Below are 26,602 nucleotides of genomic sequence, written 5' to 3' on the forward strand. Positions count from 1 at the left end.
ATAAATATGTGATAAGGTGTGAAATTTAAAACAGTATTAAGAAAGTATATAAATGAACACTTAAAAAGCCAATAAGGAAAATAATAAGGAAAATAATAAGGAAAATAATAAAGAAAATAATAAAGCAAAAAAATTGAAAAGTTTGGAAGAAAAAAAAACAAGCCCAGCTCTATCTTTTTGAAATTATAAAACAAAATTAAATATAATAAAATATAATAAAATTAAATAAACTAAATTGAAAGTGAAATAAAACAGCTTGAAACTTGGAAATAAAAACAAAATTAAAGTAGTTCAAAGGACTCGCTCATTCCCCCATCAGGAATATGAGCCAACTCTAGTTTTGAATTACACTGAATATTCAAATCTGGTTGTAGATAGAAATAATAGCCAGTGATAACGCCAATCGTTTGATTAAAGCAGATATAATAAAAGCCATCAAAGGAGCAGTTTTCAAGGACCTGGTCAGGATCAGGAAACAAAAACAACTCCTTCCATCTCATGTAAACATAGTTCTCGTCCAAAAACCTTCTGTGAACATATAACGAGTTGTTGTGTGTCTCTGCTTCGACCTTTGCTTTCAAATCTCTTCTCCAGGAAGGAAACTTGGACCAATGGTGAACATCAATGGCATCGTTGGACACCCAATCAGGCTTTCGGGTGAGAAAGTTGTACTTTTCGCTTATGATCTCGCCAACAAAGTAGGTGGTGAACTTGTAGTCGATTGAGGACAAGCTCTTGATGGTGAGCAAGCCAGCAAGCGTTGATTTGGTCAAGTCGACGTCGACAAGCTCGATGGTGACTTTGCTCCTGGACTTGAACTTGGAGTTGAGCTGAAACCCACAGAAGGTGGAGCCTGGTTTCAAGAAGGAGGTTGTTCTGGGGATGGTTTGGTCGTAGGAGAGTGCTTCAGAGGATATGTTTACTTTGGTGCCAGAGCTGTTTCTGGAGGAGGAAGACTCAGATTCGCCATGCATTTGCTCCCTGGGTTCGTGATTATGGTGCGAAAAACAGACCTTTGGTACTGCGAGAGCCTCTGTTGGGCTGTTTTGTGAAAGCAACGAGCCTTGAAACAGATGCCGGAAAGGAGTTTGGTGGTATGGCGACAGAGGCATGGTAGTTGTATCTACAAGAAGAAGAACAAGAAAAAGAACAAGAAAGAGAGATCAAATAGGGAATATTCAGAGTAAAATGTAGGATTATGTGATAGAACTGGATCTCAAGCGATTCAGTTTTAGGAAATTATCCATAAGCTGCACCGAAAACCTAGTAGACCAATATCCTGACCTTCTTTTGCATTTGGAAGTGTGTTTCGAATCTTTACGGTTTGTACGTTTATCGTTCTTGAAGCAATTTATTCTCGATTTCGGTTATGAAAGCATAGTTATATCATTATCAGCAGCAAAACTATTAAATACAGAGCCATCGGTGTGATACTCTTTTAATACCTTTCTATGATAGATTTTTTCAAGATAATCTAAATGATTTTTTATCCAGGGCTTATTAAAACAGCCATCGCAATCGGGTCGGTTCCAATGGTTGATTCCTAACAAGCTTTTCACAAACTCTTTGGAATTATTGGTCACTTTCAGCCACTGTGGTCGATTGAAGTACAACTTCCCCTTCATTGTAGCCTTTATTATACTGGCTTCATTACCATCTTCATAAAATGGAGATATTCCACTAAGTATTATATGCGCTATTACTCCTAGAGACCAAATGTCGCATTTTTTAGTATATCCAGTTTTGTTAATATAGCTCACTCTATTTTTGTTGTTCTGATTATTATTATGATTATTGTTATTATTATGATTATTAATGTTTAATGCAAAACCAACTTCAGGAGCACAATACTCAGGAGTTCCCACAATCGTATGCATTCTTTTATTGTTTTGAGAAACTTTTGCAATACCAAAATCTGTCAAAATAACTCTCGTTCCAGGCTCGGGTTTGTGAAGTAAAACATTATCTAATTTCAAATCTCTATGGACTATATTATTATCATGAAGATATTTTAACGCCAACAACAATTGGTATATGATTAATAAAGATTCAGGCTCAGGCAAGGCAATTAAACAATCTCCCTTTGCCAAATATGAAAATAAATCGCCTCCACAGATCAATTCCTCAAATATATAAAGTTGATTGTTTTTAATTATTGTTTCATGTACTTTTATTATATTAGGATGGTTTAATTTTTTCAATATTTTTGATTCAGTTAAAGATACATTTTGTTTCAATATCTTAACTGCACAAAACCTATTTATATTAAAGTTAGCGTTAGTGTTAGTGTTAGTGTTATCACTATCACTATTCTTATTCGCTTCCCTAATTCTATTAACCTTATTACCATTATTACCATTATTACCATTGTTAATATCACTATTATTGCTGATCTTTTTCGTCATAAATACGTTTCCAAAAGTCCCACTCCCAATATTAATTGAAGAAATAAACCAATTTTTAGAAACTTGAGCTTGTTTGAAATTTTGATTATTTCTCAACATATGCTTGAAAATTGGTGGATAGAAAAATTTAGCCTTAAACCCATTCTTAATCTCGATTTCATCGTTGTTACATAACAACCCGATCTGATTTCGCCCCAATTTTTCTTTGTTTAGGAAAACCCCATTCAAACTCTCGTCCTTTATATAGATTAATGGCAACGAATCATCGTCAAAATGAATTGACCAAATTGAGCAATGAACAGAAGAAATATAATTATTATTTATAACCAAGTCGTTACTCGTGTTATTTCTACCGATTTTAAATATCTTGTTTTTGGTTATTTTAATTGTAAAGCTATTAAAAAACTCATCTTCCATTTCATTAGCAGTAGACGTTGATGTAGAACAAACCGAAAAATCCAATATATGTGGTTGGATAGACTCAGGATCAATGATAAACATCCCAGAAACCTTTCGTTCTGCAAAAGAGTCGTTAAATATAAAATCACTGACATTGTCTTCACTGTTTGTGCTATCTGATATTGAAATTGTCATTGTTTTTACTGTTTTTTCACAAATTGTCGCAAGGCACCAGAAGCGTTCTTTCAACAAAAACAAATCAAAACCAACAAAAAAAAAGGGAATACATTGTCCTATTTATATCGTTGCAATTTGGTAATTTCTGTTCCCAAATCACCAAATACAACAACACCAATGTTGTAGGCTCCCCAAACCTTATTTAAGATAAAACCAAACCCGCGCTGCTGGATCCAAACCACCATTCTGGGCCCAATATCCAATATGCATATATATGCATTGAGTTCTAGAACCTTCTGGAGAAAAATTGTTTTTTCCATTGTTTTCACTTGAGATGTATAAAAGCAAACCAGTTCCTATCAACAGTCTTATTGATTTCAACATTATCAGCTTACAATGGAGAAACTTTTGCAGTGGTCAATTGCCAACACCCAGGGAGATGCTCAAGCCAAAGAAAGAGCAGGAAATCCTGATCCCAATGCTTTGGCCCAATTACTTGGAAATGTTGTTGATGATGTTACGTTGATGAGAGAAAATCTCAAAAATGCATCCAATCCTGAACTTTCCTTGGAAAATAGAGAGATCTCTCTAGATAATTTCGAAATGTTAATTGAAAATCTCGACAATGCCAATAATATCCAGAATTTAAAACTTTGGGATCCATTATTAAACCTTTTAAATGCAAAAGAACCTTCAATTAGATCATTGGTTTGTTCAATCATTGGAACCGCTGTTCAAAATAATCCAAAATCCCAAAAAAATTTTACTTCTTATGACAATTCAATCAAAAAATTAATTCAAATATCTCTCGATAAAAGCGAACAGACATCTGTTAAAATAAAAGCTTTATATGCATTATCTAATTCATGCAGAAACTTCGAAAAAGGTTATGAATTATTTGAAGCTGAAAATGGTTGGTTAATAGTTTCCGATTTAATTTTTGAAACAGGAAAAAATAACCTTTTAAATTATAAGTTGCAATTAAGATTCTTGTCCTTATTATCATCTTTATTATCAACAGCTTTCAATAAAAAAAAAGAAAATTTCATTCAAAATGAAAAAGTTATACAAATTTTAACAAAATTGGCAACTCAAAATATTGAAAAGATAAGTTTCATTGATAACTCCTTAAACATAATCGGTCAATTGATTAGCCATAATTACAATTTTAATGACCAAGAAAAAAGTCATATTATTACCTTACTCGAAAACTTAGATAATGTGAAAAATGAATTATCAAAAGAGGATTATAAACTTGTTCAAAGTTTAACTGTTTAGTTTTTTAATATTTTTATTTCACTATTTTTATGGTTGCACTTTTTTTATACTGGCTTTCAATTCCTTTTTATAGTTACAGCGCTTTATTGTTTAATTTTTTTATATTATAATATAACAAACTTTTCATCTAAATGTAATTTTTTTTAATTATTTAAGATCTCGTTAGGATCATTTGAAGTAAACAATTTTTTTAATGAAACATCAAGTGAATCTCTCGCGAGTTTTTTACCATCAAACCCTTTTCCCAATCCATCACCTTTAATATATGTTTCCAGAATAGACATTAAAGATGGAAACTTTTCAGATATGTTTTTTGAAATATTATTCGTCATGAATTTAAACTGCTGAAGAGATTTCAAATAGCAGTCGTTTGCATCTCTTCCTGATCTAATGACACCAATATTTGAAAATTCACTATTTCTCATATTACTATCGTAAATTTCAGAAGAGATTGTGTAAGTAAAAGATTTAATCCAGTTGATTCCATCCTGACCACTACTGATCGGAAAGAAAGACACTTTTAGCTCAATTTCAAGTTCAATCAAAAATAACTCAATTTCTTCTGCTGTCATTTTAATATTCTGTGGTACTTCCTTTTTTTTTGACAATTTGCTTTTATTGTTACTTGTTATTGAAAGCTCTTCAGATGTGCTCATTACTTTTCGAACCCGAGAAGCGTAACTTCTATTGTCAGATGTTTCAAGTTTTCTTAAATGAGTATTGAATCCTTCAGCAATCACTATAATCAATTCAAACTTTCCATTCGTCTTTAAACTTATAATTTCCTCTTTTAATACATTATTTTGAATTTTTTCAATAATTTCAGAAGCCGAATAATAAAGTGCTGCAATGTTTTCCTTTTTTTTGGTTTCAGCAACAGGAACAAAAATATCTCTCTTAGAATCATACTCGGATACTATTTTTCTGGTCCAGGTTATTAAAGGTAACTTGTTATTGGATCTCAGTGATTTGATTTCAATTGGGTCAAAAAACTCGTTGAGATTTGCATTTTTACTTAAATTGTTAAAAATAGACTCCTCAATATCCATGATTATTTCGGCTAAACAATCTTCTTTAGTTTTAAGTTTATTTATTTCTTTTAGTAATTTTTTATCATAATTAATAAAATCAGAATTTCTTTCATCGATAGATCTGGGAAAAGTTTTTGACCGAGTGGCTTTAGGGGTAGAATGATTAGTGTTATTTGATGTTAATTTTGGTAAGCATGGCACTGTTTTTGTTCTTGTGCTGTTTTTCAAAAAGTTTGAAACCTTTTTATTTTCAGGAGTCCAAACAATAGGATCAGAATCTAAATCAAAATCTAGGGCTGATTTACTTTTTCCAAATAAATCAGCCAAAAAAATTTTATCAAGTCTTGTATTTTTGGTTGATTTTTTTGAAATTGGAGTATTGGTTATTGGATCTGAATTAAGTTCTATTATCAGTATATCGTTTGGAACTTTTAAACTAGAATTTTCATTTTTATTATTATTTGATAGATTTTTTGGTAAAAAGTTTTTTATTCTGGGATTCAATAAACTAGGATCTTCTAAAAATGATATGCTATTGTTTACAACGCTATTATTTCCCTGAGAACTGGAAAATACTTTTATTGGAAATTGTTTTTTGTTATTATCATTAATTTTTTTTGGAGATTCATGGTCTATTATTTCTTTCTCTGGGGGGTTTTTCTTTCCTCTTTCTTTTCCTTTATTGTTAACTTTTTGAGTTATTCTCTCATTAAAATTATTGTAAATCACTCCATCATCGTATTCATAATCAGGTTCCAATCCTAGGCTGGAAACTATATCCGAAGTAAAATCAAGCAACAAACCAAGTGATTTTGTTCTGTTTTTAATCCTTTTGGAAACTGGCGAGGAATTTGTACTATTTGACTTTCTTTTAACAGGTTTTAACAAACTTTTATTTTTATCTTTTAAATTTGTTGTAGGGGAATTATTTTTGAGTTTATCAGCATTTCTATCATTAAAAATAGCTGAAAGCGTTTTCTTTGATGAATTGAAAACATCTGAATCTAGATCTAGGCCTCGATCTGGTGGATCTGAATCAGATAAAACAATTAGCGTATCAGATATTCTATCATGATCAAATTCGCCCTTCTTTTTAAATTCTGCTGGTGTTTCATTCAATATCTCGATTTCCGAAAAATCCTCGCAGACTATATTTGATTTGATGTAGTTTGGATTTGAGCTCTCATTTATATTCAGGCCAATATATTCAATTTCATTTTTATCATCAGATAAGCTACAGGCATAGATAGACTTTCTTTGTACAGGAGAACTTAGAGGATTATGTTTGGATATATCATGTTCAATTATTTTTTTAGAAAAAACACTTGGTGTTTCATTATTCTGTATTTTTTTGGAAGGAGATGATGATAACAGACCTTTAAACATTGTGACATCGGAATCATACACACTTTTACAAGATTTGTGTTAATATTGTTCTTTTCCAGACTGCTTGTCCAAATATAGTGATTCGTGATATACATGTAATACATACAATAGCAATGAATGCTCTTTAGTTACTTTTGTTGCAGTGGCTAATTTATCTGCCTCCACATCAATAATTTCGTGTTGAGACATTCTCAATTAGTATCATTTAAACCAGTCTTTCTTTGAAATGAGAAAACAAATACTTTAGCTAAAATGGTCTGTTATGTTTCAACCTATCTTCATAGTCAATAACCTGGAAACTAAAAGGAAGCTTCAATTCTACCCAAACCTGCAGCTTTTATTTTGTGTTTTGATTTTCCGAAATAGATGGAAAATATAAACAATAGCGTTTCTTTCAAAATCCTGCATCCAAAGCTTTGTTGAAATATTGATCTGGGAATAATAACAGATTATTAAAATACTTTTATTGTAAAACCTTTTATGGTACAAATATAAAAAAAATCAAGACAAGTTAAAAAGCCCAAAAAAGAACTGAGAATAAATATTAGTAATATCTATCAAACTTCAAAAAAAAAAAAATTGAAAAGAAAAAAAAAGGAAGAAAGTCAAAATAGATTATATAAAATAACAGGAAAAAAATGCAGATTTAGTTATCTGTGAAAGGAGGCCATTGGATAATGACACTCTGAGATTTGGAATATGATACACATAATCTATCTGAGTTCTGACTCCATGATAAAGCAGCAATAAAATTGGAGTCATCGGAATTTTTATTTTTTTGATTCTCGTCGACAGCAAGCTTATCATTTAGAGAGCCCTCTATGTTATCTTTATTTTTGTTGTCAAGATTAGGATCTTGGTTGCAATGATATTGTGCCACAGGTTTAATTCTTCCAATCCATTCACCAATGAAAATTTTATCCTTATTGTCATCATCTTCATTCTCTATATTTTTTGGCTCAATATCCTCGGATTTAGCAATTGTTTTCTTAATGTGCTTAATTTTCTTAACCAATGTCTTTGGTGAGACATCCCATATAGATATGATTCCATCCATACCACCAGTCGCAAACCAATTTTTATTTGAAGATAATACACCACAAAATATGGGGATGCCATTCAAGATGGAAAGTAGAATAGTATTACCAGTGATAATATCCCAAATCCGAATAGAACCATCTAATGAACAACTTACTATTAGTGGGTTAAATCCACTTAAAATTATTTCAGAACTTAACCATTCTGCGACTACTATGGCTTGAGAGTGGCCATATAAGACTTGAGCACTTGAAAATGAATCACCTTTCCAAATTCTTATTGTATTATCATCAGAACCACTAATTAAGAGCTGAAGTTCTTTGCTGTATGATAAGCATCCAATGGATGATGTGTGACCTTGTAAATAACCTACAGGAATCATTTCACCAACATTCATTATTAACATTGAGCCGCTAATTCCAGGGATTAAAAATTTAGTTCTATCAATCCAACAGGCGTCAACTCCTAAATTTATGTCTGAGGATAAATCAGTTTTATCTATTGGATTGTTTTTATTGTTGGAACTATTTTGTGAGTTGAAGGGATTATTGTTATTGTTATTGTTGTTGTTAAAATTTATATATTTTTGATGTTCATTTAGTAAAAACTCATAATTTATATGCTGTACGGAAGTACCAGTATTAACATCCCAGATTATAGAAGTATTATTGGTATCAATTGTTAAGATATAAGAATTATCCAAGTTCCATTTAATCACCAAAACAGGATTGTGATGTAAATTCATTACGTTTCTTAATTTTCCCTCAGCAGTCCATAGTCTTAATTCGCCATTTTCTACAGCAGTTACAAGATAAGGACCCATTGAAGACCAAGATATGGAGGTTATCTCTTCACTTACTAAAGTTTGATTTGCAGTAAAATTTGTTGATGGATGAACTAAAGACAATTCCTGTAATATTTGAGTGGAATCCTGAGAGACGACGACGATTTTTGAAGTTGCGTTATTTTGACCCCAAGCTAATACAGTATTTGCATTTGAATTTGGATTCCAATCACAACATGTACTGGAAGAAAATTTGATTGAATCTTTTAATATTATTATCTTTTTTTTCTCTGATTCTGATTCTTTTTCAATTAGAAGATTATCATTAATTTTTTTATCAGTTGAGTTTTCATTTTCATTTTCATTTTCATTTTCAATTTCAATTTCGATTTGATTTTCACCTTTATCTTTATCTTTATCTTTATCTTTGTCTTGATTTTCATTTTTAATTTTCAATTTATTTTTATTTTTATTTTTATTGTTGACTTCTTTGCCATTTCCATTATTAATTTTATGGTTGGTTTGATTTTTGGTTTGGTTATCATTAGCATTTTCATCTTCTATTTCCATGTCTTCTACTATATTAGAATTGAGTTTGTTATTATTTTTATTTTCTGTTTTATGGTCGTTTGAATTTTGGTTATTTTTATCTACAGAATTATTATTTTGATAATTTTTATTAGTATTTTTATCAAAAGTATCCTGGAATTCGGAATAACTTTCTGGGATTTTGTCATGATTGTGATTTTGATCATATTGATATTCATTTTCATTTTGCTTTTCGTCTTCGTCTTCGTCTTGGTCATTTTCATTGTCGTTGTTCAATAGCCTAAATCTTCCTTTAAATTCTAATGATTTGTTTTTCATCGAGTCCTTTTTAATAGCACCAAATAAAGAAAAAGAGCTTACGACTTCATCCTTAGACTTCAATTCACCATTTTCGTTGACTAAGGATTCGTCTTCGCAATAAAATATGCCCTTTTGCACTAGATTTATCAAGCAGCCCAAGGGAATGATCTTGCAATATTTCTCTTCCAATTCATGAATTCTGGTTTCCTCCTGGAGAGCAAACGCCGATATTTCTAGACCAGTTTCCTGGAGATACCTCCATATGAGATAGTTTAGTTCATCACTAGTAATTGTCATTGATGATCACTGGGCCAGATTGATTTCGAGTGAGAAGCATCAAGCAGAATTAGAGAATAAAGATACGAAATAGAAATATCTACCATTCTGTGGTTTCTGTCAGAGGATGCGGATTACGTCAGCCGGATGATCTCCATGTGCGGATGGACATGCGGATCTGGGCGGATGTTGCAGATGCGTGAATTAAGTGCTGAAGAAAGAGAGGAATCGAGCAGTGGACAGAGAAGTGTATGGTCGATGGATGATATTACGGGAAAGAGCTTCTTGACCACCTCCAACGAGACGTTTCAGGTGCCTGAGGAGACTCCCTCCTTGTTGACAGTGATCATAGAAACAGACCCCATACGATGGAGGCGTGTGATAAAGAGAGACAGTTGCAAAGATCCGTTGAGAAAGGTTATCAAGGCCTTGATTGTTCACTTGAATGCCCACATTTCGTTGAACAACTCGAATAAGGTGGCGGTTATTGCTGCTCACGAAGGCAAGGCTAAATTTTTGTATCCTGATTTTGGTGATTTCAGCGACAGTGGCAGCAACGGAAGCAATGGTATAGCGAAAAATGGACACAGCAGCAGTCATCAGTACTTGAAGAACTCGAACATCTACAGGCAGTTCAAAATAGTGGACGAGAGTGTGCTAAAAAACTTTGACAAGTTGATAAATGAGGATATTAGTGCTAAAAACAGTGGCAGTAGTGAAAACAATGGTACTGCTGATAACAATAACAACAAAAATCAGGGGCATAAAAATGTTATTCCTGGTTCAATTAGTCTTGCATTGACATATATTAATAAATTGAAAATGCTTGATGATTCGTTATCAATCAAAGCGAGAATAATAATCATGGGAATTTCAGATGATTCATCATTACAGTATATTCCATTGATGAACTGTATATTTGCTGCACAAAAGATGAGGATTCCGATTGATGTTTGTAAGTTTTCTTCAAAATCAACTTTTTTACAACAGGCCTCGGATACTACAAACGGGATATACTCATTTATAAATGATAACGAAATCGACGGGATAATTCAATATCTATCTACAACATTTTTTATTGATCCGTCATTAAGAAAATATATTATATTGCCTACTGATGTGAATATTGATTTCAGGGCGTCGTGTTTTCTCACTGGAGAAGTTGTGGATATTGGATACGTTTGTTCAGTTTGTTTATGCATTTTAAGCAGGATTCCCGAAAACAATATCTGTCCAACTTGTGATTCAAAATTCGATTTAAAGATATTGAGTAAACTAAGAAGAAAACCTGCATTTGATTTAAATCAATTTAGGAAGAAAAAAAAATTAAATCCCAGTAATAATGGAAATGGTGGAGATACAAATGGGACGCCAACTCCAGTCTCCACTCCTTTACCTTCAACTCCAGGAAATTAAATTAAATTAAATTAAATTAAATTAAATTAAATTGAATTGAATTAAACTAATTGTTAGATTAATTATTAAGTTGATTTATCAATTGATAAATTGTGAATTGAAAGTAAAGATATGTAAATATATATTGATTTATTTTTTTTTAAAAAAAGTGTTTTTGAAATTAAATTTTAACATTAAGCTGTCGCAGTGCTGGTGGCACTTGAAACTACTGAAGTCACAGTTTCAGCAATCTTTTCAGCAGTCTTACCAATGATTTTGGTTGATTTTGGAACAGGAAAGATAAACTAAAAGACAACGGGTTAGTAAGTCAGCTATAGACTTTTATAGTACATACGATGGGATATTATAGAATAATAAAGGAATTTTGCAATTCTCGAAAGCCAAATACATACATCAGTGTAGCTAGCAATCAAACCGCCAAAACCAAAGGCTAAGGACAATAAAGGACTTGCAGCATCTTCTGGCTGTTTTAAATCGTGATGGAAGGTCAAGTAATTCTGGACAGCAAAGGTGAGACCACTCCAGCCTAACAATTTATTTTTCATGAACATAGCAGCCATTGGCATTGATTGGATCAAAGTCCCAGTTGGATTTGATCTGGGTTCGAGTGGGATGTGCACATATCTGAGGAGGCATTAGTAGGTTGTTGAGAGGAGTATCAAAGGCAGAACTAGAAAGCACTGCTGCTGTGTAACATACTGAACAACCAAGTCTTCTCTTATTGGTGATGGAGGCATCTTCTGTTGTGTCTGTTTTGTCTGTTTTATCTATCGCCCTATTGCTCTATCGCTTTATCGCTCCTCTTTATCAGTGATCTGTTATCATTTCATTTCCCTCCAAGAAGCCCTAATAAGCCCTAGAAAGCCCTAGGGCTGCGGCTTCTACATCAATACCCGCAACAGCTGTACAAAATGCGCTTTTCTCATTGTTTAATATCACAAGTCCCCACAAAAACGCAAACCGTACACGTGTTAATACCCGGCCTTAACTGTTCCCATATTTACGCTTTCGTGTTGATAAGTGCCAGTGCAAATATAAGAAAAGTGAAAAAAAACAGTCAAAAAAACAGTCACTTTTTTCCCTTTTTTTCTGCTTCCATCAATTTATAAAGAAATTAATTTTCTACAGAGTATGTTTACAATGTTTTTTCATGTTTTTTCTGAAGTTTGGCTTCCATCCTCAAATCAATGTAGCAGATCCTATCAATCACAGCAATAAACAACGTGTTCCATCCACTTCTTCTCTAGTGTTTTTGTCAATGTCTTTGTTAATATCTTCTTGTGCTTTCCTGTAATCTGTTGGTCTTGTCTCTTTGCTATTCTCACCAACTCTTTGCTGTTTATAATTTTACTAACAATGTCTATTTCCCTTATTAATTGTAGATGTCTCATCAAGACAGTAATTCACCATTTCATATAGATGAGCATGAACTGGGGTTTCAAGAAAATGCTTTGGCTGATACAATTGCTGAGTCTTTTATGGATCTTTTTGACCAAAATCTGACAAATGAAGATGATCAACATACTGATAATTATAACATTGATAACCACAAAAATAACGAGAATAGTCACAGTAATGGTAGCTCTGATCATTTAAATGAAAATCATAATTATGTCGATGATAATTTTAATGATAATAATTCAAGTGATCAGATATCGAACACTAATATAGAGCTCGATTCAAGTTTGAAATCGAGGAAAGTTCCATCCTTTCATGATAATCTTACCATAGACCACTTAGGCGTATCTTCCAAAATAAACAATGACCTTGGGAATTTATTTGATGATGTAATTAATTCTGCACTTGGCTCAATAAATATTGATTCTAATGAGAACGAAATGAATCAAATTACTGAAAGTGATGGAAATAATAAAATTAATGAAAGTAATGAAAGTGATAACAGTAATTTTCATATTACAGATACTCCAAATGAAAATGAAAATGAAACTAAAAACATCGATAATAGTATTGAAACTCCATCTCAAATTTCTTCTGAAATAAATATAATGCATCCAATTACTGATTCGCCATTAACAAACAATAAAATTATTCAAAATGATAGTGATAATGATAATGAAAAAATCATTGACAATAGTCAGCCTAAAACCAACGAAAAATCACTCAACCAACTAAACACCGATAATGATAATCATAATAATGATAGTCTTCCCAAAGATAACCTCAATAATTCGTCTTTAATTCCCAATTTTGATTTAAATAGAGCAATATCTGATGCTCTACTTGATTTATCTGAAAACATGGCTAACCAAATAGAATCAAATGAAGAAGAATCTCAAATTGACAAACGAAATGATAATCAAATTGATACCACCAATAATGATAATCATACTACTAATAGTAACAATGAAACCAAAAATTCTTCTATTAATCCTCAATCTTCACAGGTAATTTCTTCAAATCCTTTGGAAGATGTCATATCTAATGCACTTAAGGAAATCTCTCTTAATCTCAATTCTCAAAATGACCAGAATTACTCAAATACTCAAAATAACAACCAAAGTGTTAATAACAAACTGCTTTTGACTCAAGAATTCCCAGAAAATGATGCACTAGCTTCTGTTATCAATGATGTTTTCAAGGATATTTCAACCTCGAATTACCAAGAACCAATACTTGATAATACTGTAATTTCAAATTCAAAACACAAAATTTTTCAAGATCCATTAACAACTGCAATTGCAGATGCTTTAAAAGACATAACAATCAATGCTGATGATACCATAACTGCGACAACAACTTCTGGCGATGCTTTATCGTTAGCAATTGCTGATGCCTTTCAAGATTTATCTGGAACCTCAAAAATTACAACAATAAAAAAGTCTAAAAAACATCCCGAAAATAAAAATAACAAACAAGCTCAAAAGCCAAAAAGAAAATATACTTATAAAAGAAAAACGTCAGCTAAATCAAGACAATATATCAATAATTCTTTATTGCAAAATGCTATCGCAGAAGCTTTTGATGATGTTTCTCTTCATATGATAGACAATCAAGAAAATTTAATCACACAAAATGAGCAGTCAGAATTAGATAAAGTAATATCTCAAGCACTTGAGGATGTCATTGATATTTCCTCTACACAGGTGTCTTTATCTAATACAAACAAAAAATTGGATAAAAACAAAAACTATAATCTTGATTCACTTAATTCCCAATCTTTATCTGGTAAAAATGCTATGGCGGGAAAGAAGACATATAATCTTGCTTCTGAACTATTGGCTCATTTTGATATTGATAAAGCTATTGAAAATGCTTTAAAATCTATCAAAAATAAAAATGATGGGAGTCTCAAAAATGACCACTTAAATAATAAAGAAGTTTCAAAGAAAAACCAACCTATTCCATCTACGAATCCAATTGAAAGCATTTTAAATAATACAGGTTTGATGAACTCAATCTTTCAAGATGCTATTGAGATGGCTTCTGATATGGGTTCAAATAAATTATCATCTTCTTTACTTTCTAATTCTCAAGATATATCAAAAATCAATGATAACAATCTTAATGTCAATAATATTAACATCACAAATAATAGCAATAATAATTTCAGTAATCATAACAATAATAACAATGGTAATAATATTAATAATTCAGATCTTTCTTCTAAGAAAAAGCTGGCGCTATCTATTGCAGAAACATTAGCTTTAAATCGATCTTCAATGAAAACACCAAACACAAGAGATTATTCCACGATTGAATCTATTGAAGATATAAAAAGAACAGAACAAGCCAGTTCTCAACCTAATTCTATGAAACAACAGCCTAAAAAGAGAGTTGGTAAAGAAAGTTCAGTTTCTCCAACTTTACCTACAAATTCTCCCGATATAACTAGTGATTCACCAAATTCCAAAAAACCTGAATTCCCTACTTCAAATTCAAAGTCACTTGTTACTCTGGGTGATTCCTCATTAACAAGAGAAGCTATTGAAAAAGCTTTTCAAATGATTATTGAAAAGAGAATGCCTGATAAAGAAAGAATAAGATTTGACAATAGGGAAAGAAAAAAGAGATGGAGGGAAATAAATGCTGATAGGAATAAAGATAATGATTTAAGGTGTAGAGTGCATAAGAAAGCTGATTCTTTGTTTGGAAAAGAAGATTCTGTGAAAAAACAAGAATGGGTGATTGAAGAATTTAATAGAAGGAAAGCTAAAAGGCTTGAAAGAAAAGAAACTCCAAAACCAAAGTCTTCTTTACCAAGTACAGGTTTAATTTTTAATAACAGTACAAACTCTAGTATTATTGATATTGACCCTCTACTTAATGAGCTTGCAATTTCAACAAATGGTTCTAATAAAGCCGAGTCTCTTACTTCAATTCTTTCTGAATTTATATCAAAGATTGTAAATCAACAATCCCAAGAATCTCCATCATCGAACGCTTCAGAATTTGTGTTGGGAGTACCTCCAAACTCGATTTCTTCTTTCAAAGTTAAAAGCTTGACACCAAACATAAATAATTTGGTTAAGGTTTCGCCTCCTAGTAATGAACCTGATCTAGAATTAAGTTCACTTGTTCAGGGAGTAGATCCCAAAGAATTAAAAGAGACATCATCTTTCCTTCCATCAAAAGATAATGATAAAATAACTCCTGATCCCTTTGTGCCATCAAATTTGGCAGCTAGGATTGCTAATATATCTTTATCGTCTATGATACCTGCAAAGAGAAAAGCTCAAGCTGAAAACACAAATAACAAAAGACAATCTATTTCTTCACATGTTGATAATGAACCGCTGGTTGAAAATAGCAAATCAAATGGTGGTTCTGTAACTGATGAAATTGATAGAAAAGAGAAGGAAGCTGAGAAAGTAATTGAAAAAGAACCAACGATGGAAAATATTTTATCATGGGCTTCTAAGAGTTCATTTAAGCTCCCTTCGTATAAGAAAAAACAACCAAGTATTTCCAAAATTGGTATTAGTTTCTCAGGAATTTCAAATAGACCTAGTTTGCCATTTCAAAGGCCTACTGTTTCTAAAAACAGTGAGTCTGGCGTAAGAAGGAGGATTGGTTTTCCATCCTCACTTTTAGGTTTAAATAGGGCTCCTGCTATTTAAGTTAATGATAATGATGATAAATTTGTATTTTAGTTTAATTTTAACTTTTTATATTATATTTCTCAGTTTTTTTTTGGTTTTTTTTTGGTTTTTTTTCATTTTTCACTTTTGTTGTAATATTTTTTAGAAAGAGTTTTTATATAGTAAGTTTTATTTTATTCAAGGCAATTTTAGGAACGGATTTTGGATATATAAATTTAATGGGCATGAATTCTTTCTTTTTGATTATTTAATTATTTGATTATTATATTTATTTTTTACAAGTAGTGACTACTCATATATAAAAGGATTAAAAGCAAACTGAAAAAATACAGAAAACAAAAGAAAAAATTGAGATAAATATAGAATAAAAGAATAAAAATCGGAAAAAAAAGTAAAACTAACAGAATCAAATAGAAATTAAATGAAAATTAAACAAAAGAAAACCAAAAGAAAACCAAAAAAAACAAACTATGATATATGATATTTAATAGATAACAGTTAATTTCGAACTAAACTAGTTGTCTATAAGTCATGGAAGCAATATGACTATCATAAAATTCATAATAATTAATGATTTCACCATTAAATCTACCGTAACCATTTTGTGGAGGAGTTTTAAACAAACTTTTTATTCCGTTATCTAAGTTATCATCATTTAACCAAAAATCTAGACAATTTATTTTAAAACCATTATTAAATTTATTTTTCTTTAAAAAGTTTAGTCTATTTTTGTTTAAGAATAAACAAAATTGGTCTATACCTGTGACTTTTTTAAAAGATGAGCAACAAGTGATTTGTTTAGAGTAGCGCTTAATATGGTGAGAATTTGTTGATATTGAATTGGCAGAAGTTGATTGGTTTGAGAGAGTAGAAGTCAAGTCGTTCTCGGTTGAATTGACTATATCATTTGAATCACTAGAGAAATCGGGGGGAACCGAGGAGTAATGATAGTTTGAGTTTGGAGCTGAAGCGTATTGATGATCTTTTTGTAATTCATTTGCTTCATTGGTTGTTAGGTTCATTGATATTTGCCAAAATTGAGTTAAAACTAGGAAGAAAATCCAAGTGCCTTGAAAACAAACAAAACATAACAAAACGAAAGAGGAGAAGGAATAATTATAGCCATAGCATAGTTTATCAGATAGGATTTTGCATTGTGAGTAAGGCAAATCATAAGTATCGTTATTGCTATTATAATGAAGAAAATAAATTGATTTAAAGTGATTTAATAATAGGAAGACGTATAACCAGATATCCAATTCTAAAGATAAGATGAAGAATAAGAAGGATTTATGATTTGTTAAACCGATATCGTTATAAACCCAGGGACAATAATGGTCATATCTTGCAACGACATTTTTGGATATCATGCTGTATTTACTTCTTAGAGGTTTTCTAATGTATGTTCTAATACAAAAGTTTTTTGAGTCGAATTTTCCAATGTCAAGTAGATCTGTTATATTTTTCTGGATTGATTTTGGTTTAGGGATTAGGCCAGGGTTTAAGAACATCGAGTTAAAAAAAGCAAAGACCATTGCTGATATGAAAAGAAATAAGAAGAGATTTGTTAGAGGGTATGCTGAGGAAGTGGTTGGTAAGACATAGAAGAACCAAGAACAAATAACATAAAAACTAGTTGAAGAGAATACACCAGATAAAAAGGGAGATTTTATTAGGGAATTTTTTTCATTCAAGTAATTTGATATTAAACTTCTTGTGAAGATTGTTATTAGAGATAGGGCTAGTATTAGTAGGAAGATAATTAGTAGTGGGGAATAATAATAGTAGGTGCCAAATTGATCAAAGGAATCTTTATTATAATTTAATTCTGATAAAAAATAGAGGATTAAACCCATTGCTAGATAGGGAATGAAGAAAGTTGAGATCTTTGCTATTTTTTTGTGTTTTAAAGAGGTGTTAAGAAATCTTTTATTTAAAGAGCCAGAGGAAGGATTTCTATCACATTCTATGAGAGCAGTTTTAAAATTTTTGATTGTGTTCATTTCTTTTGCAACTATAAAAGGATCTTTATTTTCTATTGTTTTCAAGGATAAATCAGCATTGTTATTTATAAGATTTTTCAAGATTGAACGATTGCCCTTTAGTAGGGCCCAATGTAGGGGAGCAAAACCGGTATTATCAGGGAGATTAATGTTGGCATTAAAATTCAAGAGAAAGTCGACAGATAATGAATCACCTTGATAACAAGCCCAGTGAAGTGCGGTTCTACTGTTTGAATCTAGTTCGTCAATTGGGATTCCAGTCATTATTATTATGTAGATAACGAGCATTATATTTGAGGAGTGAACTGCTAAATGAAGAGCGTTGAAGCCCTCAGCATCTTTTTTTAAGGGACTGGCACCATTTAGAATCAAGTAGTGGACGATATAAACAAGACCATATTTGCAAGCCCAATGTAATGGAGTAGCGTTTAGATCGCCGCCTTTATGATCTACTATTGCACCCTTTGAAATAAGGAATTTGACAATGGAGAGTCTGTTGTTGATGCTGGCCCAATGTAGAGCAGATATATTATCAGATAGGTAAGAATTGACGTATTTTGGGTTAAATTCCAAAAGATTTTGGACAGTTTTCAAATCACCAACCTGACAAGCCTTGAAAAGTAATTTGAGATCTTTTTTGTACTTTGAATTCAAGGCAGAAGCATTTGGATTTGAATGAGAGCTGGAATTGGAATTAGAATTCGACTTAGAGCTAGAATTAGAGCTTGAGTTACCAGCATTGTTGTTGTTGTTGTTGTCGTTATTACTGTTATTATTAGATGTTGTGGCTAGGGTTGACTGGTCATTTTGATCTGGCTGGTTCAAAGTAGTCAATTCGGTTTCTTCTTCCATTATTGCAGCAGGTCAGAGAATCAGTGAGCAGGCAAAGAAAGAAACAATCAGAATATGAGCAGCTCGAGCTTCAACTAGACTTTTTGGAGCTGTTTATGATAGTTGATCAGAATCAGGCTGATGCCACCGGCTATACGTTGAAAAAAGACAGAAAGCTCACCGCTCAGCCATCAGTGACGCTTCTCGTTCTGGTCTCGCCCAGGCACGTGCACTCCGATATACCACGTGTTTTCAGACGTATGTCCGGAATACAACGCCTCTGTATGCACGTTGTCACAGCAAGTCAACGCATGTATCACAAGAATTCGCAGCAACATGCATCTGTCCTCCCTACCACCAGTGCGGATTCAGCTTAGTCAGCGGCACCGTGAAATGGCTAGACACCGCCTCCGAGATGCGGCACGCTTAAAGATGCTCCTTTGGGAAATAGGGTATAAGTCCAGCGCTGTGCTGCGATTTGGCTTTTAAACCACCAATGTTGTTGAATTGCAAGTGCAGAAGGTGCTCTGTCGCTCACAATGACTGATTCTTTGTATCCCAACAACCTCATCGAGTCCCTTGACCACCAGTCTGACTCCAATGATATCTTTACTATTGAGCCTGTTCAGTTGCAGTTTGAAATCGCCAACTTGGTCTCTTTAAAAGTCGCCAACAACATCCTAGTGTTCGCCTTGAAAAATGGCAAGATCTGTCGTATTGATTTGAACCAACCCCAAAATGTCGATGAGATCCAATTGTTTGAAAACGACAAAGCAAACGACTCAAAGGCAAAAGCAAAATCAATTGCTCAGAACAACAACTCAAAGAATATAAACAAGATTAACAACATTTTCCTAGATCCGAGTGGTAACCATTTAATTGTTTCAACCACAAAAAACGATAACTATTACTTGAACTCAACCACCTTGAAACCAAAAATTCTAAACAAATTTAAAGGTGTAGATATATCATATATTGCTTGGTGTCCCATCAAACTAACCAAAACAACTGCCGCTAACTTTTTAATTGGCACTAGAAGTGGGCTAATCTTAGAATCAACTTTAGAATACTCCGACGAATATTTCAAGAAAGATGATAGATTTCTTAAAACTGTCTGGAAAAATCCCAAAGTTTCAATCTCAAATCCTTCCTCTAATCCTCTAAATATTAAATCTAATATAATTGGCACTAATAACAACATTACAAATAACAAAAACAATACTAATAATAACTTGAATTCAAAACTAAAACCAATTGACGGAATATCAATTAAATATCTTAAAAATTTCAATAAATTCATTGTAATAATAACCACTGGCGATGATATCTTCTATTATAACTATAAATCTCCCTTTAACAATCTCAACAACTTGAGTTTAAATCAATCCATTTTCCAGAACTTTTTCAAAAATGAACCTTCTGATTACGAGAGATTCGAGGACTTGGGTTTAATTAATGGTAACAAATTTACTTCAAATTTCTCTTCTTACTCATGGGTTACTAACACTGGAATCGTTTATGGTTTAATAGATCCTTTTGAAAATTTATCAAGCTTATCAAGTTTATCAAATTTTTCTTCATCTTTATTGTCCTATGATGATCATTCCAATTTTAATACCTCTACAAATAACCACCCAGCAATCTCAAATTTCTCCTCCTCCCCATTAGCTATCAATCTACCCTCCAATTTCCAAAATAATATCAAAAATAACCTTTTATCCACAAACAAATTCTTCAATAACTCAAAAATATTGCTAAATATCGAATTGCCTAAAAATAAACACAAGTTTAAATCTCTTTTACTATCAAAATATCATCTCATCCTATTAAGAGATAAAGAAATCCTCATTATTAACCAAATAAACGATCAATTGGTCTCCCATAAGCAATTGCCAATTTTAACTGATAATGAAAGATTTATTGGTTTATCTGCTGACTATTATAATCTACAATCAAACTCAATAACTTACTGGCTATACTCAAACTATAACATCTACGAAATCGTCATTAATAACGAATCAAAAAATATCTGGAAAAATTACCTAGAAATAAATGAATTTGATAAAGCGTTAAAATCAATCAAAGAAACAACAAATGATCCAATTAACAAGGATATCATCTTACTTAAAAAAGGTCAATATCTATTGAAAAAAGAACAATATCTTGATGCTGCAGCAATTTTAGCTTATTCAACTGAGCCTTTTGAATCAATTACTCTAAAATTAATCGATGAAAACCAATTTGACGCCCTAAGAAAATATCTCATTATAAAACTCTCAATTATTTCAAAAAAGGAAAATTATATGCAAAAAATTATGTTAAGCAGTTGGATTGTAGAACTATTTTTAGAAAGACTAAATTCAATTGATGATTTAATTGCTTTAAGAAATAAAGAATCCATCTCAAATTTGAGTCATGCTCCAAATGACAATGAAATTACAACTGAGGATTTAGCTTCACCAAGTAATTTCATGAATTCAAATCCTGAAAATTCTATAAGATTTAAAAAACATTCAAAACATAATAGTAGCATTTATTCTTTAGTAAATTTGTCTCTAAATGAATTGGTCAAAACTAAAACAGATCTTGAAAAATCTTACCAGAATTTCTTAGTAGATAATAAGGATAACCTAGATAAGGAAACAATTTACCAAATTATCACTGCTCATAACCGTCAAAGCGAGCTCTTGTTTTTTGCTAATATTATTAATGACTATGATTTTATTCTTAATTATTGGATCAACCTTGAACAATGGTCAGAAGCCTTGAAAATTTTATATAAAAAAAATGATCCCAAAGTAATTTACAAGTACTCAACTGCTTTATTGGCAAATTATTCAAAAGAAACTGTTGATATTTGGATTCAGTTTCACAAAATTTTAAATCCAATTAAATTTATTCCTGCTATTTTAAGTTACAACATGAACAATAATCAAAAAATTAAACCAGAAAATCACCAAGGTTTGCGCTACTTGAATTTTGTGACAAACACTTTGAAAAATACTGATACAATTATACATAATACTTTATTGAGTATTTTAATTACCTATCCCGATGTTCCATCTTTCAATCTATCAAATACTTTGAATAATTCACCTTCTACTAATTTTTACAACCTTAATCAAAACAAAACACTTAGTCTTAAACAATCAATTGCTTCAATTAAAGAAACATCAACTGTGCTTAATATTGAAAATGAAGTGTTTACTTTGAAGTACTTGCAACAATTTAACGATGAAATTTACTATGACTCAGATTTTATCTTAAGATTATGTCTTCAATACAAAAAAATTCAAAGTGCTATTCATATTTTTTCGATTTTAGAAAATTTTCAACAGGCTATTGATCTATCATTAGAATACAATCTAATCAAACTCGCCCGTATTATTGCCGACAGACCAATCGATAATCCTCATCTTCGAAAAGAATTATGGTTAAAAATATCCAAAAAAATGATTGAAAAAGCATGTTATGAGAGTGTTGTCGATAACTCTATTCAAAACGTCACATCAAAAGACAAACCTGATGCAGAAGAAATGATTAACAAAAATAGCATAGAAATACAAAATCTTTTGAAGTTTTTGTTATCAAATTGTGACTTGTTAACAATAAAAGATCTATTGCCTTTATTTCCTAACTTTTTGGTTATTGATACTTTCAAGAATGAAATCATCAAGAATTTGGAAAATTACGGCTTGAAAATGAACCAATTAAATCAATCCATTAACAACACTCTCAACATCTCCAAAAAAATCAAGACAGAAATCACAAATTACCAGAAGAGGTTCTCTATCATTGAGCCAGGTGAACAATGTTCAACATGCAGATATCCATTAATTATTAAAAAATTCTTTGTTTTCCCTTGTCAACACTCGTTTCACGCTGATTGTCTAATCAAAAACATTTTGAGCTCCAATGATTATAAATTGAAGAAACAAATTCAAATGTTACAAAGACAGTATCAAAACAACAAAATATCTACTGTAGGGGATACTGGAGAAATGAATAAGAAATTCTTGAAAAGTGTTGAGCTTGAAAAGATTCTATGCACTAAATGTATCTTATGCAGCGATATAAATATTGACACTATTGATGATCCTTTTATCACAACGAATGATAAAGTTGCACTGAAAAATTGGGAAATTTAGTATAAAAAGAACATTTTTAATTTTATTAATAGTTTTTTATTTCTTTATTTAAAAGTTTTTCTAGTTTTAAACGTATTTTTGTCTTCTCTAATATACTCTCAAATGCTTACAAGTTTTCTTTTCGGTTTTAATCATTTCATTTACTGCTTCAAATTTTTAGTTCTCTATATATGTTTCTCACAATATAAAATTTCAATTTATGAGTTTATTAAGAATTAAAACATCCGTATGTTGTCTAAATTTTGTTAGTAAAAAATCGTTCAATTTGGAAAACTAAAGCAAAATATAAAATTTTGATGTAATACATACTGAACTGCTTTTTATGTTTTTGTCGACCAATTTCACAACACTATCAATAATAATCTTGGGGTCTGATCTTTTTTTGACAATTGTAATATAAATTGAGTTTAAGTTATCCATAGATTTCAGACTTAAATTGTATGAACTATTACCATAGGTATTATCGAAAACTCTTTTAAAAAACTCAACGTCTGATATTAATTGTTGAAGACCAGAAATTGAATAAGCAGGCACATTTTTATAACATGCGAATAACTGTTCTGTAATATGATCTTGCAATTCACTCATTATCTTTGGAATCAATTTATTTGAGATTAATATTATTGAAGAATGAAGCATAATCAAATAGGTGAGTGTTTCATATATATAGTTATTTATTCCTTTTTTTCAAGAAGAAAAATGAAAAGAGAAAAAGTTTGTGTTAGTAGATTAATAACCTTTAAAAGAAAACAAAAAAAAAACATACTTCTTGGAGGCGTTTCTGTAGACCAATTATAATTTGAAATACCTTTCGCAAGCACAAGACTCAATTTCTTCTTTTTTTCTTCGCAATAACTTTCAAATACAAAATTTTCCATACTGGAAAGAATATTCCAAATGTCCAAAGATTGGCCAGTAAAGTTACTTTTAAAAATTTCATCATAGAATTTTATAGTTCCAGGAACTATTTGGTTATTTAACTTTAATAAATTATTTATGGTTAATAACTTGACAAGATCAGTAATAGTAGCAGTGTGTGAGTCAACAGAAAATAATAATTTTGAGGATTCTTTATTTTGTTTTAATAATTGACCATTTTTAATTCTTTTCAGCAAAGAATCTAATAATATTTTTAAACTTTGTAAGAACATATCATGAACTAGAGAAAGGAATCTTTGAGATGGGTAAGATAAAATTTGAATATCGGAGTCTAAGTTTACATTGTCCAATTCCTCTGAAGATTTATTGTCATTAATAAAAGAATTTTTTTTGAAATCCTCAATCTTCTTTGAAAGATGATCTTTGATGTATAAAATATTTTTTATATTGGATATCATGATTTTTTCATAATTAAAAATGAGATCAGGAAAGGAGTTTTTACTTAAAATGTTTTCTTCAAGGTTATCCATATTTAAATAGTATGATAAGGATATTGATAAGGAATGATGTTCAATTACGTTAAAGGCGGAAGAGTCATTAAACCAAGTAGCACAAATGGCTTCAACAAAGTAATGAACAATGTTTGAATGAGTATTTTGAAGAGTTTTTGCAGAATCGTTGATTTTTAAATTTCCTAGCTTTATGAAGGAAACAGATATGGAGATTAAAAATTTATTGAGGTAACGTAAAGTTCCAACAGAATTGGCGAATGGGGGTAAAAAGCCATATTCAGTTAGAGAACTGGGAGTTAAATTATCGGTAATTTTGAAAACTTCTAGCGAGTATTTTTTGGAAAGAATTTGATTTAGATCCTTTTGGGTTGAGCTGAAAAAGGCTTGTAATTTTGAGCAAAGCAATTTGATTAGATTTTCAGTATTTCTTTTAATATTTGAGATTTCATAATCTTGTAAATGGAGATGAACTTCAGATTCATTTTGATAGCCCCTTGGTAAAGTAGATTGAAGTTTACGGTTTAAAAATAGTTCGCATTGGTTCCAAAATTGGATGATTTTGTTTGATTGTTTTACTACCATGTCATCTATTAATCTTTTTATAACCAACCACATTTCAGTGACATTTGTGGAATCGACTAAACCGTGGTTTAGAGAGCTTGAATTGTTATTGTTAATTCTATCAGAAGATTTATTTTCATTTGATTTTGAGTCATTTTCGTCAGCATCATTTGAAGTGCAAACCGATTGTATAAATGAAACATCAGTGGAATTTGTAGTATTTAAAACAGTTTTTTGAAATAAAATGATTTTTTCAATAAATTTTTCAAAGACTTCATTAATTTCGTCATAAATAGAACGGTACTGTGAATTTATCCAGGCAGTGATAGGATTATCTTCGACACCTAGTTCCAATAATTTTGAGATGAGATTGATGTAATTGTTGTCGTTTAAGTTTGTTTTGGATAACAAATCCCAAGTGTCCTTTCTATAGCTGTCGACTATTGCTTCGACTTCTTCCCAGATTCTGTCCAAGACTCTTTGAGAATGAGCCTGTGAGATTGTGAAATTATCAGGCAGTAGCACATCAGTGTCAAAATGATTAATGGTGGCAGAATTTGGAGTGGTTGGGTAGATTGAAGTTGAGATAAAATCTTTCCCCTTTTTATAGTCTTCGATTAAGGACTCGTAGTCGTCGCTTTCAATGTAATTTAACAAAGTCTTTGGCAAATCAAATAGATATTTATTTTGCTCAACAAATTTCAAAGCAGCTTTGATGTGTTGCTCTTTTTGTTTATTATCAATGATTGGTTTGATGATGGAGGAAGCCTTTGCATTTGCCAAATTCAACGAGTCTTTCAAATTTTGTAATTCGTTTTTTTGAACTAGCGATTCATTTGAATCATTTAAACCATTTGAATTATTTGAATCGCTTAGACCAGAGTGAATGAACTCCTCGAAAACCCTGTCTAGACTTGATTTTGCCTTGACAAACCTGGCAAATTCTTTTTGAACCAAGTACTTTAGTTCTTCAGACTGTTTTGCAATGGAGGATTCCAAGTAGTCCAAGGAGTTGTTCAACTGATTGAAGCTGTCGTTGTTGTGCAAAGTCTTTAGAAACAATTTTGTGTTGAAGTTCTTTGAGCTGATGAAGAACTTCTGCTTGATGTCGTTGATCCTGTTCAATTCGTCGACTGAGGAGGTGGCAAGAATGTTCTTCTGTCGCAAGATGTCTATGGTGGAGTCGTAGTAGCCCAAGGGATCAGGCTCATCAGCAACCAGAAACTGGATAGACTTCTGGTCGTCAGTGAGCTTCTTCAATAGCACAGCAGCCTTATCAACGTCCCTAAAGTCCAGCTCGCTGTAGCTGAAATCAGCAGAAATAGAGTCGTCCCACGACTGGGGAGAGAGAGTCGAGAGCTGGTAGAACTTGAGGAGGGTGTCGTCATCAGGACCCTGAGCTGTTTCTGTCGCAGCAGAAACAGCAGAAGCACCAGAAGCAGCAGAGCCTTCCATGGTGGTGTCGAAGTGCAATTGGAGCAGCGCTGTTCTTTTGTGAGCAACGCCACGCGCCCAAAGCCATGCTATGGTCGACGAAGAGCTGTTTCTGCTGTTTTTGGTGCTTTTGAT

The 26,602-nt window shown here is 31.6% G+C and overlaps 11 protein-coding genes across 11 annotated transcripts; 4 read left to right on the plus strand and 7 right to left on the minus strand.

Moving 5' to 3' along the window:
* Window positions 1-281: 281 nt before the first annotated feature.
* On the minus strand, window positions 282-974 carry VID24 (glucose-induced degradation complex subunit VID24; the record flags this gene model as incomplete). The annotated part of the gene is made up of 1 exon (XM_020190241.1): window positions 282-974. One exon carries the CDS (start codon window positions 972-974, stop codon window positions 282-284), a length of 693 nt encoding a protein of 230 aa, XP_020050146.1.
* A 465-nt stretch (window positions 975-1,439) lies between these two features.
* Window positions 1,440-2,792, minus strand: MEK1 (serine/threonine protein kinase MEK1; the record flags this gene model as incomplete). The annotated part of the gene is made up of 2 exons (XM_020189413.1): window positions 1,440-2,339; window positions 2,412-2,792. Coding segments are annotated over 2 exons (1,281 nt in total), but the record flags the coding sequence as incomplete, so codon positions are not given.
* Window positions 2,793-3,344: 552 nt separating this feature from the next.
* On the plus strand, window positions 3,345-4,564 carry FES1 (Hsp70 nucleotide exchange factor FES1). The gene has a single exon (XM_020192364.1). The coding sequence runs from the start codon at window positions 3,378-3,380 to the stop codon at window positions 4,257-4,259; it is 882 nt and encodes a 293-aa protein (XP_020050148.1). The 5' UTR covers window positions 3,345-3,377; the 3' UTR covers window positions 4,260-4,564.
* On the minus strand, window positions 4,403-6,865 carry MMS4 (Mms4p; the record flags this gene model as incomplete). The annotated part of the gene is made up of 3 exons (XM_020194302.1): window positions 4,403-4,754; window positions 4,812-6,698; window positions 6,783-6,865. The coding sequence occupies 3 exons, from the start codon at window positions 6,863-6,865 to the stop codon at window positions 4,403-4,405; spliced, it is 2,322 nt and encodes a 773-aa protein (XP_020050149.1).
* Window positions 6,866-7,322: 457 nt separating this feature from the next.
* SIF2 (Sif2p) lies at window positions 7,323-9,644 on the minus strand (the record flags this gene model as incomplete). Its single annotated transcript, XM_020190206.1, has 3 exons — window positions 7,323-8,238; window positions 8,323-8,983; window positions 9,218-9,644. 3 exons carry the CDS (start codon window positions 9,642-9,644, stop codon window positions 7,323-7,325), a joined length of 2,004 nt encoding a protein of 667 aa, XP_020050150.1.
* Window positions 9,645-9,881: 237 nt separating this feature from the next.
* TFB4 (TFIIH/NER complex subunit TFB4) lies at window positions 9,882-11,039 on the plus strand (the record flags this gene model as incomplete). The annotated part of the gene is made up of 1 exon (XM_020190154.1): window positions 9,882-11,039. One exon carries the CDS (start codon window positions 9,882-9,884, stop codon window positions 11,037-11,039), a length of 1,158 nt encoding a protein of 385 aa, XP_020050151.1.
* A 173-nt stretch (window positions 11,040-11,212) lies between these two features.
* ASCRUDRAFT_67907 (uncharacterized protein) lies at window positions 11,213-11,776 on the minus strand (the record flags this gene model as incomplete). The annotated part of the gene is made up of 3 exons (XM_020191446.1): window positions 11,213-11,323; window positions 11,432-11,663; window positions 11,739-11,776. 3 exons carry the CDS (start codon window positions 11,774-11,776, stop codon window positions 11,213-11,215), a joined length of 381 nt encoding a protein of 126 aa, XP_020050152.1.
* Window positions 11,777-12,421: 645 nt separating this feature from the next.
* Window positions 12,422-16,117, plus strand: ASCRUDRAFT_67908 (SPP41 family protein; the record flags this gene model as incomplete). Its single annotated transcript, XM_020191447.1, has 1 exon — window positions 12,422-16,117. The coding sequence occupies one exon, from the start codon at window positions 12,422-12,424 to the stop codon at window positions 16,115-16,117; it is 3,696 nt and encodes a 1,231-aa protein (XP_020050153.1).
* Window positions 16,118-16,604: 487 nt separating this feature from the next.
* Window positions 16,605-19,046, minus strand: ASCRUDRAFT_89262 (ankyrin repeat domain-containing DHHC palmitoyltransferase family protein). Its single transcript, XM_020195022.1, has one exon. It carries the CDS (start codon window positions 18,952-18,954, stop codon window positions 16,609-16,611), a length of 2,346 nt encoding a protein of 781 aa, XP_020050154.1. The 5' UTR covers window positions 18,955-19,046; the 3' UTR covers window positions 16,605-16,608.
* A 402-nt stretch (window positions 19,047-19,448) lies between these two features.
* Window positions 19,449-23,220, plus strand: ASCRUDRAFT_73611 (tethering complex subunit PEP3; the record flags this gene model as incomplete). The annotated part of the gene is made up of 1 exon (XM_020192365.1): window positions 19,449-23,220. A coding segment is annotated over exon 1 (3,298 nt), but the record flags the coding sequence as incomplete, so codon positions are not given.
* Window positions 23,221-23,810: 590 nt separating this feature from the next.
* On the minus strand, window positions 23,811-26,488 carry ASCRUDRAFT_67911 (exocyst subunit SEC5; the record flags this gene model as incomplete). Its single annotated transcript, XM_020191448.1, has 2 exons — window positions 23,811-23,818; window positions 23,848-26,488. The coding sequence occupies 2 exons, from the start codon at window positions 26,486-26,488 to the stop codon at window positions 23,811-23,813; spliced, it is 2,649 nt and encodes an 882-aa protein (XP_020050156.1).
* Window positions 26,489-26,602: the final 114 nt, after the last annotated feature.

The sequence above is a fragment of the Ascoidea rubescens genome, assembly GCF_001661345.1.
Source record: "Ascoidea rubescens DSM 1968 unplaced genomic scaffold ASCRUscaffold_1, whole genome shotgun sequence".
Classification (NCBI taxonomy): domain Eukaryota; kingdom Fungi; phylum Ascomycota; class Saccharomycetes; order Ascoideales; family Ascoideaceae; genus Ascoidea; species Ascoidea rubescens.

Coding starts and splice junctions, on each gene's coding strand:
- FES1 (XM_020192364.1), top strand. CDS start 3,378: ATGGAGAAACTTTTGCAGTGGTCAATTGCCAACACCCAGGGAGATGCT.
- ASCRUDRAFT_89262 (XM_020195022.1), bottom strand. CDS start 18,954: ATGGAAGAAGAAACCGAATTGACTACTTTGAACCAGCCAGATCAAAAT.